The sequence below is a fragment of the Chionomys nivalis genome, chromosome 24 (genome assembly GCF_950005125.1).
Source record: "Chionomys nivalis chromosome 24, mChiNiv1.1, whole genome shotgun sequence".
Lineage (NCBI taxonomy): Eukaryota > Metazoa > Chordata > Mammalia > Rodentia > Cricetidae > Chionomys > Chionomys nivalis.
The window spans coordinates 22,392,644-22,412,807 of NC_080109.1; the positions used below are offsets into that span (position 1 = coordinate 22,392,644).

Genomic DNA, 20,164 nt, shown 5'->3' on the forward strand with positions numbered 1-20,164 from the left:
AAAGAACCATTTTTTTTCAAAGAACCTTCATTAATCATTCAGTGAATATCTACAGACATTTAAGAATTAAGATTTAGCAGAAGAAAATGCAAAATGGTATTTCGTGATCAACTGTAGAGTTTTCTTTTCTTTGGTGGGATGACCCAGTGGTGAAATTCACAGGACATTTTACCTAGCTAAAATATATTTGCTTCACAGATGAACTAAGCGCCTGGTATTCAGGCATCCCTCAATGAGTTGATTTCTTATTGGATTGTGATGTAGGTTAATATTTCAAAGCCAATGCTTCCAGGAAGGAATATTACTGCTTCTCAAATCCACTGGAACCCATGATGTCCATAAATTTCGGATTCATTAGCTGGATGACATCTCAGAAGACCTCCATGTGGCTAATATTTTCCACAATGTGTGAGTGAAAAGTTTTTTTTTTTTTTAGGAAATGCTTATTAATTTCCCAAGGCAATACCACAACCTAATTAACTCATATGACATAATATCTGTGTTGATGTCTAAACTGAAGACCCACTTTATATGGATGAGAGTTTTGCTTTTCTGAAAATAAGATTTCATTTATTTCCCTGTGAAGGTATTTTTTTCAGCTGTTACTTTTTGAATGATCCTATTCCTTTTTGGCTAAATATTTACAGCTAGAGACATGGAATAAGCAAGGAAAACAATGTGCTCTGAGGCAGAGATTTCCTCTTGTCCTGGGAGACTAAAATGATGATGGAACAAATTCATGACAAGACGCAACTCAATATTTGTTTGTTTTCTACCCAAAAATTTCATCTTAAAATATGTAAAATATGACCTTAATTGGCCAGTACAAGACATTATGAATTGAGCTCCAATACACTCAAATGAGCTGTGCTTAATCAGACAACGTCATAAGACCCCCACTTCCTGGGCAAATCCCTTGCCGGGGCAGTTAGCTAAAACTTCTGAATAGATTTATTTCAGTCACCAAATAGTTTATTTATTTATTTATTTATTTATTTTGAGACTGGGTTTCTCTGTGGCTTTGGAGCCCTTCCTGGAATTAGCTCTTATAGACCAGGCTGGCCCAAAACTCACAGATGTTCACAGCCTCTGCCTCCCCAGGGCTGGGATTAAAGGCATGCACCACCACTGCCCAAATAGTTGAGAGTCTTAAGGATGGAGCAGTTTTTCACATGTCAATGAGGAAACTACAAAACACAAAGGGAGTGGGAGCTGTATCCATTTTGTCTTAGCAGACCAGTGTTGTGGCATAGTACTTTAACTAGGTAAAGATGTGCTACATTGTTTATGCTGTGGGATATTACTTTAACTGTGTCAAGGTGTGTTACATTTGTTTATGCTGCATTTGTTTAACTATGTAAAGATGTGTTGCATTTTTTTTTCACCTTGCCTGTCTAAGGCACCTGATTGGTCTAATAAAGAGCTGAGTGGTTAACAGCTAGAGAGAGGTAGGGAGCAGGGCTGGCAGCAGGCAGGGAGAATAAAAAGGAGGAGAAATCTAGCCGGGAGAAGAACAAGGTGAAGAAAGAAGAAGATAGGAGAGAAAAAGGGATAAAGTGAAGGAGATGCCCAGGGCCAGCCAGCCACCAATCAGCAGACACAGGAAGAAAGGTAAAAAGCCCTGAGGCAAAACAGATGAAGAGAGACATCTTAAATTATAAGGGCTAGCCAGAAATGAGCATAAGCTAAGGCCAAACGTTCATAACTAATAATAAGTCTCCATGTCCTGATTTGAGAGTGGGTTGGTGGCCCAAAAGAAAAAGCCTGCTACAGACCTGGTCATGGTCTGTGCTCACTGCGAGCCCACAGCAGGTAGGCATCAAGGAATGAGTCCTGGAAAAAAATTTCTCTGAGAAGATGAAAAGATTGAGAAGTGCAAAGGCAAAATAAGGGACCACTGAAAGGAAAAAGAAAATTATATACTGGGGATTCATAATCAATTTGTTAGGAAAGAGTAAAATAATGTTAAGACCTTGAAAAAAAAATGGAAAAGGAAACAAAGGCCAGACCACTGAAGGATTGACGAAGTCCAGCAAGGTTAAGGGTGAATCTGGTAAGAGATAGGTATTCATTATGAACTTAGATGGTGGAGCCTCTAATCTTGGTCTAGAAAGATCTTACAGACAGACAGACAGACAGAACAAACTCAGTGACAGGAAGTAGACTTGAGTCTGGGCAGTGAACAAAGAAAGATTGACAAGATGATGCAGACGGTGAGAAAGACATATAGAGTGGAGGGGGAGGGAAGCACAATGATGAAGCCAAGGTTTTACCTCCCTGTGTGGCTAAGAGGTCTGGGCATGAGGAAGGGGAGGTTTGGAAAGAGACTAGTGAGCGGTCCATAACCCAAGCTTTCCTTTGGGACTCCCACTGAATATGCTCTAAGATGATAACTATTCACTAGAGCCAGTGATTACAGTGCCCTGCACCACACTCAGGAGCTAAGTCTCACGATCCATAGGAGGAGCAGAAGGAGAGTGAGCACGAGCAAGGAACTCAGGACTGCGAGGGGTGCACCCACACACTGAGGCAATGGGGATGTTCTATCGGGAACTCACCAAGGCCAGCTGGCCGGGGTCTGAAAAAGCATGGGACAAAACCGGTCTCGCTGAACATAATGGACAATGAGGACTACTGAGAACTGAAGAACAATGGCAATGGGTTCTTGATCCTATTGCACGTAATGGCTTTGTGGGAGCCCAGGTAGTTTGGATGCTCACCTTAATAGACCTGGATGGAGGTGGGTGGTCCTTGGACCTCCCACAGGGCAGAGAAACCTGCTTGCTCTTTGGGCTGAGGAGGAAGGAAGACTTGATTGGGGGAGGGGGAGGGAATGGGAGGTGGTGGCGGGGAAGAGGCAGAAATCTTTAATAATTAAATAAATTAATTAATAAAAAAAATAAATAAAAGTTAAAAGCAAACTAAAAAAAAAAAAGAACGACTGAGAGGTGGAGAGAGATGTTGATACAGGGTGGTACTGAGGAGAGGAAGGGACACGAGGGCGTGCTGCTATGGGACAGCTGCCATCCAGGAGGGAGAGCTGAGAAGCTAATGAAACAGCAGTGCACCAAACATAATACCGCTCAGGACGTGCTACTGTCTTTAAGGACCCACGATGCTAGCACAGGCCCTGTGTGAGTCATGAACTGATTTTAATGTCGTATGGAATATAATCTCTGCAATAATGGGTAGCAAAACAGTGAAAAAAATTGTGGCAGAAAAACTGAAAGTGAAAACGCAGCTATGAAGGGTAGATATCAAGAGATGCCAAGTGTCGCCATATGCCCCTTGTAGGACGAGAGACATCTGTTACATCACAGCAGAGTCAGCTAGGGATAAGCTTAAGGCTAACACACCCGATTTAATAATATTCAGGGTTAGTTGTATCATTTAGCTTTTAATATCATTGCGAAAAACATAATTGTCATTGTCATTTGCAGGAAAAAGTAATTTAGATGAAACATCTGATCTTTTGGGGAGGGTGTCAAAAGATTTAGTCCTACAATTTCTGGGATATGCAACTGTCTATTGCCTCTCAAGTCATAGAAGAAATTGTGGGTGCAAATCAATTAAAACCATACTGAGGTTGAACGAATCTAATATTTATTTTTGGAATAAATCTATGTCAGAATTTTACATTGGACATCTGACTATAATGCTTTTGGTCTGATATTATAATTAATCATGTACTAATAAACCAACATTAGGAACAAGGGGATGATTGGGTATCACAAACAGGGACAGTGTGACAGTAGCCTTGCTACGGGCCAGGAAGTCAGGCAGGTACGAAGGGTTCGGATGTGAGTGAGATCTTTTCCATTAAATTAAGAATAATGAGGGAGGGGGTGACTTTGCCATAGGTGCTGTGTAGAAGCTCTTTCAGGGATGCAGCACACAGGAAGGACTCAGCAGCACACACAGGAGGAGGACCCAACAAAGAGCTTCTAATAAGATAGCACGAAGGAAGCAGCAAAGGTTTTAGGAGAGGTGGAGCCTGGTCACAAAGCCACAGAGACAGTCGTCACCAGACAATGTCCAGGAAGATTCTGACAGGTACAGGGGGAGGGTGGTGGGATCTGGGTCCTCGTGATTCTCTTGTCCTCATTGCCTTCGGCCAAGTCACAAGGCAAAAATAACCACATACAGTCAGGAAATGGCTAGCCATCTAAAGTTCTAGCAAACAAGGATGAAGATTTCACTACCTCCCTTCAAACTAAGGTGAAAAGGCAACCGAGGAGGAGGCCAAGTTAACTGGCTGGGCCCAAGGATGCAAAGGTGAGACAGGGGGAATCAGGATCACATGATTTCTTCCCACTGGGAGTTTGTATCTAAAAGGGTGAGATTGAATCCTCTGTGCACACAAGCAGATGTTGGTTAATTAAAATGGAGTTTTAAATATCAGGATAAAAACAAACAGATGCAGGATTAAAGCAACTAGAGCATTCTAGCTCCGAGTAATTTAGGTTATGCGAAATGCCTTCTAGTTGGAACCTTACTGTTTCTTTTGCAGCGCGTATAGTTCTATGAGGGCCCATGAAAGAGGCTGCTTATTAAAGTTACAAAGCAAGCATGAGTCCAAACTGGTGTGGCTGTGTATAGAGAAGTCACCCAGCGTCTTAACCTGCTAACCTTTGTTTCTCACAGTGGGAAGGAAACAGACACAGGCAGAAAAGCCTGTGAGACGGTGGCAGGGCACACGAGTCTCTTCTGAGCGTGGGCTGCCATCAATTCTGCTTATGAGAGTCACCAGAATTTGACAGTGGCCGTGTATAACTGCTCATCCTCGTGTAAGCTTACAGGAAACGTTTCCGAGGTAATTATAATGGGCAGACTCGAGTATCCATTTTGGATAATATTTGCATGTTTATGTTTTTGCATACCACACTAAGAGTCAAGAGAAACACATGAAGGGTCATGTGGAAATGCAGAAAACACTTGGACTTTCTAACAAGACTGATTGCACATGCATACGTACGTATAAGATGTCAATAATACATAGGCTTCCTTTTTGAATTCTACATTTTCAAACAGGATAGATAGCCTTTCCTTTTCCTGAGGTCATTTAAAAGAAAAGACCATTTACTAAAACTTAAAATAAATGTACCCGGTATTTTTTTTTTCTGAATGCCAGAAGTTTACATTTCTATTCAAAGCCATGCTAATTCCATTTCCTGCATTATTCATAGCTTTAATTCTCCATTTCCTTTGTAACCATGGGGTGGATTTTTGAAATCTGTGAAGGCATATACTCTTCACTCCGCCCAGCGTTTACCAAGAGGAACACTGCCTCCCCGACTTACGTGGAAAAGGCATTGTTCTGCTTCTCACACCGGATGCCTTTGCAGTTTAACCCCTTTGTTTCTTCATAGTAGAAGTACAGCTGATTTAGGCCATTTGCAAAGGCGAGCAGCACGAGGCAGTAGATGAAGAGGAATTTTAGGATGTCCAGAAGCATCCGTCCCAGCGATATCTGCAGAGGTCCCAGGTGCGAATTGGCAGTGAACAATGAGATCAGCCGCAGGGAACTGAAGATGTTTGCAATAGCAAATAGAGCCTCTGCCACCAGGGTGGGGTGCCACATGTCCCATGAGTCCCGTGGGTTCAGAGCACTGTACTGGGGAAAGAGAAAGGAAGGGGAAGTAAACACACACGCTGACAGAGTCGAGTTCAGGTCTGTGGTGTTTTCCTGGGTCCACCTCTGGCACTGTTTGGAAGGTATATCCTTTACGATGGCAGTAGCTGGGGCAGTAATTCTCAACCTGTGGGTCATGACCCCTTTTGGAGGTTGAATGGCCCTTTCACAGGGGTCAAAAAACATCATCAAAAAACGTATCATGAAAAAACAAGGATATTTACATTATGAATCACAACAGTAGCAAAATAAGAGTAGCAATGAAAAGAAATTTATGGTTGGGGAGTCTCTACAACTGAGGAACTGTATTAAAGGGCCGCAGCTTTAGGAAGGTTGAGAACCACTGGGCTAGGGTAAGCTATGCAAAGACAGAAATTCATTGCCTTATAACTCATGAGCTTTAATTCACATGGTTGGACAAGTCTGTCCTTATTTCTAATGTATGTCCATGTGCTAAAAATCTTCATATGCTAATCAATTTGTTTTTGATTGTTATGTTGTATTTTAAAATCTTGCAAAGAACACAACTCCTCAGCTTATTCAATTGACCAGATTCAACTTGTAGACTCTTGCTTGAGGGACACCATAAAACAATCAAGTCTGAACAAGAAAAAAATGATTATTTTTTGAAATCCTAGTTGGTGTTCTTGAGTTACAAACAATATACAGTCTGACAGAGGAAGTATATTGATAAGGAAGGAAGCACTTTTTAAAACGTCTTGAAATGATCAATACTCCATACTGTGTACCACGAGTGCTTAGGACAAATTTTTTGCCTATAATATTGTCATAGACTAGGACACAGACAGATACAACTAATTATAACACAAACACTTAAGGACATTAGCGCAAGGCATTGTGGGAGTAGGGGAGAAAAGGTTAGAGATGTATAGGGTCTATATGCTGTCGAGGCTTTTAGAGTCCCAGTAGAGAGGAGAGGCTTTGCCTTAATAGCAGTGCTGTAGCAGTTGGAGACAACCTGCTGTAGAAGCCATCATGAGACCCTAACACAGTGATGGACACAGAACCTTCTTAGTGGGTGATTTTGACTGTAACTGGAAGAATCCTAAGGGGAAATCTTCTAAAGGATGAGACTCTCGCCCGGCCCTAATATCAGCACCCATACTGGATTCAGAGTCTCGTAGGGTGGGTAGCTGTTAGGAAGTGATGCCTTACCGACAATATCATGCCACACATCGCCTTCTTGAGCAAACATGGCTGCTATTTGGGTTTAATTGTGTTGTAATGGCAAATCCCCATTTGAAGTTACAAAGGCTCCTGAGGGACTCACTGATATCTTCCCTGGAGCCAGAGGCTTCCATTCTCTGGATAATAATCCCAGGGACCTTGTTCTCAAGAGAATATTTATTTACTTAAGAAAGTTCAGATCTTTCTGTCCCCGGGGGAAAGATGAGCAGCTAGCTCAGCTGTATCCCGTAAATTCTGAGATTCATAATTTCCTACTTCCTTTCCTGTAGTATAAATCCCTTGTGCACGGGGGCACATCTGGCTCTCAATACACACATCCTCATTGGGGAATTGGAACATGGGGACTGATGTTCAGATCATAGTGTAAATCAATACTTCATCTGTTTCCTGATGCAGACACCTTGGTTCTTGTCAGAGAACAGAGACATGAGCAGTGAATAAGAGGTGCTATGGCGCATTCATTTCCACTCTGCTTTAATCTGGCCATGCACATGTGCATTTTCTTAGGTTTCTACGGAGGTCACTGAGTCAGGCAGAGCAGTGTACACCTGTAATCCCAGCACCCAAGACTCAAGAGAGGATTGTGACTTGGAGGGCAGCATACGCTATAGGATGAATTCAAAGTCAGCCTGGCTGCACATTGAGATAAAGTAAGTGAATAAGCCATTGCTTTAAGAAGCAATTAAAAAGCTTTGCAAACCACAATGTTCTTTGAATCTATAAAGAATAAAGTATTTGCCCACTGGCTGTATTTTCTAAACCTGTTAGATATTAGCATGTCAATTTGGAAATTTGATTTTGGTCCCAGCTCCTCCTCCTAGCCTACTTCCATCCCCTTGGGTTTTGGTTTCCTGGTGCTGTGGGTCCAGGGTTCCCCTAGTTCTTCCTTGCTGACCAATTCAGCCACTCCTCCAAGCCCCGCCCCATCTTTTTGTCACTCCCCAACAACCTGGAGGGACCCCACAGCCACCACATGTGGCTGGGGCTCAGGGAGACCATCCCTATTTTCCCTCATCTGTTCTTTCTAGGGAATCCATACTCCAGCCTCCTCACAATTACCTCCAACCCTTCAGATATGCTGCCATTCCTGGCAACTCTAGGGTACCTCTAGCTCTGCCTCCTCCTCCCTTAGTGGAGGTGGACCTGTGGCAGTTTGGATGAGGATGGTTCTCAAAGGCTTGTAAATTTGAATGCTTGGTCACCAGGGAGTGGCACTGTTTGAAAAGATTAGGACATACAGCCTTCTTGGAGAAAGTGTGTCACTAGGGGTGGGCTTTGCGGTTTTAAAAGCCCAAGCCAGGCCCAGAATCTCTCTCTCTCAGCCAGACAACTGATCAGGATGTGGCTCTCAGCTGTTTCTTCAGCTCCATTTCTGCCTGTGTGCCACCATGCTTTCTTCCACGATGATAAAGGGCTAAAACTGTAAAACTGGTTTACATGTGAAGCTGTAAACAAGCTCTCAGTTTAATGCTTTCTTTTATGAGTTGCTGTGGTCATGATGTCTCTTTGCAGCACCAGAACATTGATTAAGATAGGACCCAAGTCACAAAAGAGACCTTCAGAGTAGCATGCCACCCACCCCACCTACTGCATCATCATTGAACCCATCAGTAGTGCCTGGAGTCTGAAACCAGAGTTCTAGCCAGAACTTCAAATCCTGGAACAGTCAGAGTCTGAACCCTAAGACACAGAATGGCCCCTACTGAAAAACAAGCATCATTCTTCTGGTCTATGACCTGTAAGAGTGTGGTAAGAGCAACTAAAGAACTGAGCACATACAGAGATAGCTACACGGAGAAACACTGCAAACACCATAACCCCAGAGGTCTAGTTCCCAGCACAAAAATACAACCACCAACAGCCAAGACAGTATGCTTCCACCAGAAGCCAGCATTCCTTCAGTACCATTCCCCAAGAAAATCAGTTTAGCTAAATCATAAGAAAAGGACTTCAAAATAGTAATTTTGAGCATGTTACCTCGGAAGGAGATAAGTGGATATTAGGATCCCAAAGGCCCAAGATGGTAGGCTAGTTTTGTAGAGTAATCTGTGAGGGAGCGAGCAGTAGGTGTTCTACACACCTCCTCCCTTTCTGAGGCCAACACGTACACTGGCCACCCCACCATTGTTTTTCACTGGACTCCTACTGTGACATAATTTTGCCTAAAGCCTCCCTTTCTGCTGGGATTAACCTTTCTGAGAGAACTCCTCTTTGTTGTAGACATAACCAGCCATGTGTTGTGGGTTCCTAATGTCTCCTGAGTGGAGGACTGTCTCCTGAAGTTCTTCCCTTTTGAAGCTCTAAAATCACAAGAGAAGAATCAGGCATGCTGAAGGACAAGGAAGCGCTGGAAGGTGAATCATTGGTAGGAATGTGGACTTCTAGATAAAGCTGGGCGGTTAGGGACAGTGAGAGGAGTAGGTTGACAGGAGGGTTACGGGCTGATGATGGAGTGAATCATAACGTTGGATCATATGTCCCTAGATTATAGGAAAATATGCAACTTCGCCTTCATGCCCTTTATAAGCTGCTGAATATTCATAAAAGCCAAACTGTCAATCAAAACGAGTTAAACTTTTAGGTAGATATTTTATGAAAATGGCTGTTGCCCGTAGTTGGATCTAGAATGTCTTCCTAAGGCTGATTTGCTAAAGGCATGGCCTTCAGTTCCATGCTAATGGGAGATGGTAAACCCTTTCAGATGCTGTGCCACCTAGGGGGATGTCCAAAGATGGGACCCTGCTTTCTTCCTTATTCCTTTTGTCCCACTCATAGATGGCTAGTTTTTCTCTGTCATACATTTTCTAACATAGTACAGAAGTGTCAAGTGACCACGGACCACCACCTTCAATCTGTGAACCAAAGAAGACCTTTTCTCTTTATAGGTTGATAGTCTCAGATATTTGATTTAGTGATGAAATATGGCATGCACATTCATCACACAAGGTTACAGAAAAAAATATATTGATTTTAATGACTATGTTACAAGATGAAAATGTTTCTCTATGTGCTAATAAAGTAGAAAAAGAAAAGAGAAAAGCCTAAGAATTTCTTCCCTAGCAGATAATTCTAGAACATTGTTTCTAGCAGGATTTAATTGTCCTTGTTACAAAACTGAAGAACCTCACAGCAAACACTGTATCCGAGGAGCTGACTCTGGTGTGAGATCACTCGTAAGACAGAAGCAACAGTCCTTGTAATTCTGTTAACTGGTAAGAGGGAGATTCAGTGAAGTCATCCAGTCAAAACTACTTATCAAAATGATGCAAAAACTCTACCATGGCTGTGAAATCAATTGCTTGTATAAAATTATTCATAATAATTTTGATGGTTGAAATTATATGTTACGCAGTCAAGAGGTATAGAGATTTACTCATACCTGTCAAATGACTGAAGATAAGCTTGCGAGACAAGCTTTACATGTGGAAATGAGCTGGGTAAAAAGTAGTTCTGAACCAGTCTCAATGAAGCCAAAATAAGATTTAAAACGGTGTTCTGGAGATCAAGAAGCGATTGTACATTAAAGAAAAATTTAAAAACAACCATCCCATTAGTACAAAAAGCACCAAAGCATGCAAGCAAGCACAACCAAAGCTCATAATCAGAGAAAAGTCAAGTCCTCTGTGCCTGTATGCCTAGTCTATGGATGCTGTAACCTTATATATACAAGTGCGTTAGTTTATGTCAACTGGATGCAAGTGACAGGCGTCTACAAACAGGCAAAAGTGGTGTCAGCTGAAGAATTTCCTTCCTCAGAATGGCTTGTAGGTCAGTCTTTGGGGCTATTCTTGATTAATGACTGACAAAGGCTGGTGCCGTCACTGTGGGAGATGCCAACTCTGTGCTGGTGGCCCTGGGTTGTGTAAGAAAAACAACCTGAACTTTGGAAAGAAAGCAGGTAAGAAGCAGTCCTTCATGATCTCTGCTTCAGTTCGTGCCTCCAGGTTCCTGTCTGGACTTCCTTTCCAGATGCCCTGTAAGCTCCAAGAGGAAGTAAACCCTTTCTTCCCCCAAGTTGCTTTTGGTCTTGGTGTTTATCACAGCAACAGAGACCAAAGCAGGGTATCCTACAGAGCCAGAGTAAATACTTAGTTTTTATATGAGCTCCTCTCACCAAGTCTGAAGATTATTGCTGCTTTCCAGAAAAGGCGTTTGAGATATTGAGTAGCTTGCTTCAAGCAGTACAAGCAGGAAGTGGTGGATAAGTGGCAGTCACATCATAAGCAGCCTTGGCTTCAAAGGCTGTGCTGTCATTTGGATCTGCAATGTCCCTCAAAGGACCGACAGCTTGTGGGAACATTGGGGGGGGTCGCAGTTTGTGGGAGATTGGTCTGCAGGGGTGTATACTGGGAACACATGCTAAACACTCTCCCTGTCTGTCTGTCTGTCTCCCCCCATTCTCTCCATACCCTCCCCCATATAAAGGCTCAATTCATCTATTAAATATACAATAACACTTGAATTCTTACATATGAAAAATGACCCGCATCAAAAATAGTATCGTAATAATGTGAGTGGAAATTATCTTGCTTGAAGTGTTTTTGAAGGTAATTGTATTTAAAGAGCTCTTGGTTGATTTAATCTTCAAAGTGTCTTCCCTCAATCACCAAAAAAAAAAAAAAAAAAAAAAAAACCCTCAGCAACAAAACCCAAGTAGCTCCCTCCATTTCAAAAGTGGGTCAATGATCTGACTGGACATTTCTCAGAAAACGAAAACACAAATAGCCAGCGAGCGCATGAAGTAAAGTCCAATGTCACAAATCATCACAAAAATGTAAGTCAAAATCAAAAGAAGATGCTATTTCTCCAAGCCAGAATAGTTATTAGTAAATAGGTCAAAAGATAACCGTGTAAGGTAAATACAGAGATGAAAGACAACTCAAAACTGCTGGTGGGAATACAAACAAATGCATGCGTTAGGTAGCAAAATATCTAAGGAACCTCACTAAACTAAAAATACTGTAAGGATTCAGGGCAGTCAGCTTCAGAGTAGGAAATGGTGTCAAAATATCAAATTGGTATGCTTGTTAAACTGACTTTTAATAATCTATCGTTACACCCTTAGACAAATGCACATCTCAGTTCTTATCAGAGAAGTTCATTTTTGCAGGGATACAAGCCATAGATAGTGATTGGAATTCTCTGCCCTAATGGGACCTCTATATTATCCTCTTCCTCCCCAAGGTGCAGGAGATGCTGTGGAAGACGCACAGGGAGATTGAAAACAAGAGGTGATAGGAGACAATAACGGAACAGTATTTTCCAGGCATGGCAGGTTACTTGTGCATATGAGCTCACAGTTTGTGACAGCATCCACCAGGCCTGCCCCAGTTCAAGCCAGACAAATCCCTCCGTGGAGAGGGAAGGTCAGACTTCAATGGATAAGAAGTCCTAACCCCAGCTGAGGAACTATTGGCAATTTAGAACTGCTAGGAGAGGGATGGCCAGTTGTCTTTAAGGCTGTGGTTCCTGATCAACCAGTCACACTACAGAGGAAGGCCATAACCTAAGAGCACTAGGAAGCATATATTAGGAAGAAGAGAGAACACAAAGTTGGGCTGCTAAGGAAGTGCGGGGTGGGGAGGGATCCTGGAAGGCTCTGGGGAGGGAATGAGTTTAGGCTCAAAATACAAAATTCTCAATGAATTCGTAAAAATGAGAAATAATATCAAAGGGGTCCCTGTACTCATGGCACCATTGTTTATAATAGGCAATGCCAGAGTCAACCGATTGACTGATTTATTAGAGAACGGAGAGATAAATAAAATGCAGTACACATAGGACAGAATATTAATCAGCCGCGAAATGGAGTCATCTCATTTACAGGATGGAATCATGAATTTCTGCTGAGGGCATCGAGCCAGGCACAGGGAGGTCAGCAGTGCCCTGTTCTTACTTGTGCATGGGGCTAAACACCAGTCTGAGAGATGAACACCGGGGACCAGAGGTCATGAGAGGAGGCTAGAAACCAGTAGAGGGCAAGGAGACCTGTAAGAGCACTAATTAAAGAGATCATGAATTTTCAAGGAAGTGGAGGGAGGGCACAGGAGGAAGTGGGGGCACAGGAGGAAGTGGAAAGGGGAGAAGCAGGATAGACATGATATAGATACAGTAAGAATTGTACGAGATGCTCAAAAATCTTAGATTTAAAATTAAGAAAAGATAGAAGAGGAGCTGAGGGAGATTAATAATGGTAAATGTATGTGTTTCTTTTCTGATCCTGTATCGAAGGGATGAAGGGATAGATAGATAGATAGATAGATAGATAGATAGATAGATAGATAGAACTACTGTAATGCCAAAACCAAGATATGAGATATTTTTATCTCTAGTTATATATGGTTATATAATATATATATCTAAAATTCAAATCGTCATATATTAGATCATGTGAGTGTGATTGTAGCTTATAATAACACACACACACGAGAAATCATAACAAAACCATAACATTCTCAATTGGGGCAGTTTTGATCTTATGATATATGAGTATTCATAGAGAATTAGAACACTGTTTAGAGCGTCACTGAGTGAGTAAGGACCTTAGTGTGTGCATTTTTTTAGTTGGGATCATAAATTGCATGCATTATTCATGTGGCATCAATCAGAATCTCTCTTCCCCAAATCACCAATTCACTAATCATTTTGTAATTATTATATTTTAAAGGAGGCAAAAAGGAGGAGACAAAATGAATGCGGTAAAAGGGGAAATTCAACACCTTGAGCCTGAAACAAGCCCCCCCCCCCCAAGTACGAAAGTAATGACAATTGTCACCGCAGTGCTAAATGCTCTGTGTGAACTAGGTGGCTGTAGCTGGGGCCAGTGCACAAACCCAGCGGGTGATTTCAGACAGTCAGTGTCACGATGAACAGAGCAAGGACAAAGACGTTCTAATTCGTTCCAATCACGTCGAACTGTTACTTCAAATATAAACAACAACATCGAGGCTTTCAAAGAGCGATCTTTTGATTTGCCAATGAAAATGTACCTATTTGTTATCTCTTGCAAAAATAGATTTGGGCTGACAAAATTTAAGCGGTGTTTGAAGTAGAAGTTCAGTGGGATTAGAAAGAACTAGAGTTAGAAGGCTATTTCATTTGAGGCAGGCATCTAAATCGGCAGAAAGGTGATACCGTAGCAGCTCTGCCATGCTTACAATAGCAATGAAAGGGCAAGCATCGTTCCCGTACTTCAGTCCTGTAAATAAAATAGCAGGCTAGTAAATACCACACAAAGGTCTCTTAATAAAATTAATACAACCAAAGATTCATCTTTAAGGATTAGATGAGCGCATTATCAACAATGTAAAGAGCAATTACCTTCACAAACGCAACGATCTTCAGGGAGATTGTGGCCAGATACAAGGAGTTCATCACAAAGTCCATGAGATTCCACCAGTCGTGAATGTAATCCTGCAGGCCGCCGTCCCACATCTGCTTAATCTCTCCCCAAATAAAACCTGCAGTTACAGAGACGTTCACTCTAAGTGTGACTTCCAGTCAAATCATGAACAAAGGAGAAATGTAATGAAGTTACCACAGATACTGAAGCCACGAGAGACTGTGCGACTAGCTTAGACACAGTAACTCTTTTATAGACAATAATGAGTCTCAAACAACATTAGGACTGGAGACACTAAGCTAACTCTAGAAGGTATTTTTAGCTCATTACTTAATTTATTCATTTGACACATAACGTTTGGGGCTGTAGAGATAGACCAGCAGTTAAGAGCACTTAATGCTCTTGCTAAAGGATCTACCTGGAGGCTCACAACAATCTTTTCTCTTCATGTTTTCCTTTTCTTTTAAAGATTATAATATAAATACATCATTTCTCCCTTCCCTTGTCTCTACCCAAACCTTCCCATATACCCCTTTGTTCTTTCAAATTCACAACCTCGTTATTCATTAATTATTCTAACATGAATATATATGTATGTATCACATATATATATTCCTAAATATAATCTGCTCACCCTATATAATGTTACTTGTATGTGTGTTTTCAGGACTAACTATTTGATATTAGACAACCAATAGGTGTGCCCTTCCCTGGGGAAGACTATTTCTCCCATTCCCAGCATCCCTCAATTAACTATAAATTTTGTGTATTGTTTCATGGGCTTTTCCATGCCCACCCACTTATAAGCATAACAATTGGTGCCATCCTCTTAGCTCATGTGTCTTTAAACCCAAAGACACGTTTAGTCCTCAACCCTCATCAAGGAAACTTCTCTTTGAAACGCGTGGAGCCCATTCCAGAACACCACAACTAAGCAACATTCAGAGTCATGGAGCCCAGGCTCAATGACTCCATCTACAAAGCACCCGACACATAGACTCAGGGGACATTACAGAAGAGGGGGCAGATCGATTGTAGGATCCAGAGGATGAAGGAGTTTGCTGTGAGACTGTGTCTTCTGGTAATCAGAAGTTAAACCCATAAAATCTCACAAATATCTTTCTCCAGTTCTAGGGGATTCACCGCCCTCTTCTGGCCTCTGAGGACACTGCGGGTACATGGTGCACTTACACACACGCAGACAAAGTGCCCATCGACATAAAGGAAAAGTAATAGGAATAAAGTCTTTTAAAAAGTTTAAGATTTCATGTCTCTATAACCATGTATTTTTTTCCATGGGAATGTCATGAAATGTTCTTGTAAGCATGGTTTGAACTAGAATTTTCTCCTAAGTCAAATGACTTTAAAAATGGATGGAAAATAGTTTATCTGTGAAAAACAAACCAAATACTTTGATTCTATCAGCAATTGGTGCTTTTGGTGGTCTACTGTCAACCTTGAAGAAGGGATGCTTGCAGCACTCATGTCAGGTTGCTAAGTGACCTAGGGATGCCACACTAAGCAGTAACTTCAGTACCACATCCAGGGTTGATATGAATTATCTTCTCTTTTCTAACATTATGTAATCCTCTGGAATATTTATAATGTATTTATAAAGGTTATTATTTTATTTCCATAATCTTATTAAAATAATAACTATTTTAGATCCTAAAGAGAGTTTTCGAATGATCTAGCATTATGAAATATTAAAGAGATAAATTCATTTATTATAACTGCACTCATCAAAATAAATGAGACTCCTGTGTAATAATGATAGACAGAAATGCCACACGCAAAATACCAAGCTCCATAGCTGCTGAGAATACAGGAAGTTGAAAAGATCATAATTGCTTTTTACTAAATGCAAGAAAAAGTCAGATCAATTATAAATACCATAGATTGTCACATCCTCATAAGAAATGTAGGAAAAGAAGAGGTGTCAAGTTCATAGAAAAGTAAGCCACTCTTCCAGTCCCCTGTGAAGAACAAGAAGAGGGGCCAGGGAGATGGCTCAGTGGGTAAAAGAGGCCTTGCAAAGCCTGATGACCTGGGTTGAGTTCCTGTAACCCATGCAAATACTGCCATGTGGTAGATTGTATCTGTAATTCCAGGGACCCCATGGCAAGATGAGAGTCAGAGATTGATTTCTCAGAAGATCCCAGGCCAGCTCTTCTGGAGTATGGAGCCCCATGGCAACAAACAGTAAGAATGACCCTGCCTCAGAAATAAGGTAGAAGGCAGAACTAACACCCTCGTGTGCCTTCTCCACATAACCTCCTCATACTCAAGAGGAAGATTAAACTGTGATCCAGGAAGCGCAAGGGTTACTCATGTGGGAAAGACACAGGCCTGATCCAGGCATCTCTCATATAAGGGGCAAAATGCTCACCCTGAGGAAGAAGAGAGACAGTGCCAGGAATCAGGTTCCTAAGACTAGGCAGGGAGCAGGAAACCACCCCTCTATGACCTGCAGAGTCTGAGTGCCGTAGCCTGAAGGGCATCATCACAGACCTCTCCGAGATTCCTAGAGCTCATTCAGAGGCCCCACTGTGACTCTGGATTAGAAAAACAGGGTTCTTCAGCCCCTATGTCAGCATGACCATCCTAACTTGATCACCCTCTGAGACCTTCATGAACAGACCCCCTGGGCTTTCACTTAGGGTTGGGACCATTGCTGATGCCTTTGAAGAAAAGAGAAACCCAGAACTGGAAAAGATACAATTCACACACCGGATTTCAGAGCTGGTGGGAAACTTACAATTTACCCCACATGATGAGGAAAAACACTTGGTACAAATAACAACACTTGCCTCTTGCACACTGGTGGTATTTCTCTCAGATACCCTGCGCAGGCTCTTGGGATCCAGCCCATCACCACAGCCTACATGGAAAACCACAGCATAAGGAGACCGTGTGACTACTGCTGAGCTTGTAATTAATGGGGACACTGGGGTCTGAATCTCCAAATACAGTGGCCAGGACGACACGTTCTTACCAGGCAGATCTCTCATCATTATTATTATTATTATATATTATTTATTTTGTTTTGTGTAAAATTTTGCCAGTCTCCAGAGATCAGAGATACGCGTTTGAAAGCAGAGGTTGGCGGATGTGTTTCTGGTTAGCCCTCAGTAGAACACATAGAGCTGAGAACTGGACTGTGCCAGTCAGACGGGGTGGTGCCAGGCTGCACTGTAGGAATCAGCTTTATCGCATTAGCTATAGTGTTAACCAACTCATCACCTGAAGGAACTTAAAGAGAGGATGCAATGATACGAATTTCAATTAAAAGATTCTATCGCTGTTGTAAAAGATTCCCAAGCATCGTTTCTTACTACTGATACTATTGCAATGTTTGACTGTTAAAATATCTGACATGAGATTAAGATCTGTCATCTACAAGTAGACAAAGACCTGATTGGCCTGCCCCAGAACATACAAATCATATGACTGACTGGTAAAGTTGGAAGATAGCATCCTGCCAAGTAAGTGTAAAGATTTCTCCGGCAACTGTGTTTCTACAAACTTGATAGCAGTAGAAATTCTAACCTGGAGTCTAGAATGCCTTTCCCTGTGAATCTTCAGAAACCATTTTGTCAAGGTGTGGAAACCCAGCCTATGTATCTCTCTAGAGATCAGCGTGTACTCACAACTCAGTCACCTCAAATTTATGTGTATTTTCACATGTAACAGATCTTAAAGTACCTGCGGAGTAATCAGGGCATTGGTGCACTGAGGGCAGAGGAGGCCCTTGTCAGGTCTGAGAGATGCAGGTGTAAATACTTTAGCTTGGGAGTTCTTTAGGGTCCAAGGAAGGGAAGCTTCAACCGGAAGCTAGCACTGGATGATACCCACGGTTTCCTAAGACCAAAAGTTCTGAGGCCCAAAAGGCTTCCGTGGAGTCCGTGGAGATTGATTTTGCATGATCTTCCTGACCACCCATCCTCTTACCTCACTTCTGATACAAAACCGATAAAGGATCCAGATTAAACCGGTAACTCACGACAGCACTCTTCAAGGGCTACATCAGCCCAGCAATTTAGCTTCAGCTATAGATAACATTATCGATTAATGCTTGCTGGTTAATGAGTTGAAATGTTTTTAAAAGACTTATTTTTTTTAAAAGATTCATTCATTTTTCTTTGTATGAGCATTTTAACTGTTTGTATGTATATATGAGCAGTATGTATGTGAAGGCAGTGTCCACAGAGGCCAGAAGAAGGCATTGGACCCCTTTTAACTGGAGTTACAGAGGATTTTGTGGGTTTGGGGAACTGAACCTGGGTCCTTGGGAGACATCCCTCAGCCCTAGAACCTTTTTCTTTGTCAACCACCAGGTTGGAGCATCATCTCATAATGGCCTCCTCATGACATACCTGTTTGGTGGCTGTTGCTTTTTAGCCTGCTGTAATCGTGCTAGTGAAATGCCAAGTTTTCTCTCCCCTGGCAACAGTCACCGCGTTTTTGAACAAACAAGCCATTAGAAAAATGAGAGGGTGCTAGCACAAACGGAGACACATCCAGCGAGCCGAGTATTCACGGGAACTGAAAACAAAACGGGAGGGAACAAAGCTTTGGGGAGCTTCTGTCACAGCGTGTTTGTCCTGTCCCCGTGATGGAACATTTCAACATCTCGGCTCTCTGTTTATAAACAGATGGCATGGTTTCATAGAACTGTTCTAGAAGCCTTATTACAGGCTTTGAAGTCAAGAGTGTGGACCCAGGATGGAAAGAGCAAAGGGAAATGAGTTCGAGAAAGAAATCCAGTGCTCCAGTGCCCAGGATTTTTCTTTATCTTCTCTCTCTCTCTCTCTCTCTCTCTCTCTCTCTCTCTCTCTCTCTCTCTCTCTCTTCCTCCTTTCCTCTCCTCTCCTTCCCTCCCTTCCCTTGTTTCTTCCCTCCCTCCCTCCCTCCCTCCCTTCCTTTTCTTTAGCTCTCCTATGGTGTTTTCACCAAAACATTTGAGAGCTCTATCCTGAGCATGGCTGTGAGGATTCCAGGGAGCAGAGAGAGTCTCTGATTTCACACTCAACCATCCAGATTTCAAGCTCTGGGGAATAACTGTGTTACAGGGAAGGATCCTTGGCCTTGCCCTCTCTTGCTTTGGTTGGGACACATGTAGACAGCAAGAGCCCTAAACAAGAGTGAGGTACCTCTTCATCAAAGTAACCCCCAAGGGTCTGCTGCTCAAGGGCAGAAGCTGCCGAGCTCTTTAGTGAAGACAGAAGCCTCTGGAGAGACATCAAATCAACAAAGATAAAAAGAACACAAAGAATTCCTCACTACTGGAATTTTCCTTTGCCTTTCAAATCAGGGAACAGAAATGTCTCTAGGATCAGATGTCTGTCTCTGTGGAAGAATAATTGTATTACTAGAAGTTATTTTATGTAATGGGGACTGACGTGACACCAGACCCCAAGAGACACTAAATTAAGGGTCGTTCCTAAGGTCTCATGATATATTTAAAACTTCAACGAAGTAGAAGACAAAAGCCTATGACACCTGCTTTCTGAAGGCAGCTTGCAGAAAACTACAGATAATCTTCTTCGGTAGGTTACTGAAAGATCCGAGGAAACATCCCGCTAGCCCACACTTGCCTTCCATTGCCCTAGTCCAAAAAGAGAGAAGCCTGGAAAAGGGGTGGCAAGAAATACAAGTAGTACTGACACTGCAGTCTTGTGCAATGTGGGAATAAATAGCAGAGAAGACCAAAGGGTGATTTTCCTTTCATACTTCCTTAGTTCAAGTGAAGGGATCCAAGAATATCCCTCAAGCAAAGAGAAACTAGTACTCCCTACTGGGGTGTCTTCTTGACAGTCAACTGTTGTATTTCTCTCTTGGTCCAGTCCATCATGGACAAGAGGAAATCATGCAGCTTGTCATTGGGGCAGCTGGTAGCAGCCTGAACTCATACTGTTCCATGTGCCTGGGCTTGCAGTAGAAGGCTGAGTGTATGTCTCTTCTTGCCAAACTCAAGAGAA

The 20,164-nt window shown here is 42.2% G+C and overlaps 1 protein-coding gene across 4 annotated transcripts in view; it reads right to left on the reverse strand.

Moving 5' to 3' along the window:
- The window catches only part of Trpc4 (transient receptor potential cation channel subfamily C member 4), a 162,338-nt gene that overhangs the window by 25,453 nt on the left and 116,721 nt on the right, over positions 1 to 20,164 (reverse strand). For all 4 annotated transcript variants that reach the window (XM_057757100.1, XM_057757099.1, XM_057757098.1 and 1 more), the window contains 2 exons: positions 14,162 to 14,301; positions 5,301 to 5,614 (listed from right to left, as the gene is read on the reverse strand). In XM_057757100.1, coding sequence (XP_057613083.1) covers positions 5,301 to 5,614; positions 14,162 to 14,301 — 454 coding nt within the window. The remainder of the gene's footprint in view (positions 1 to 5,300; positions 5,615 to 14,161; positions 14,302 to 20,164) is intronic.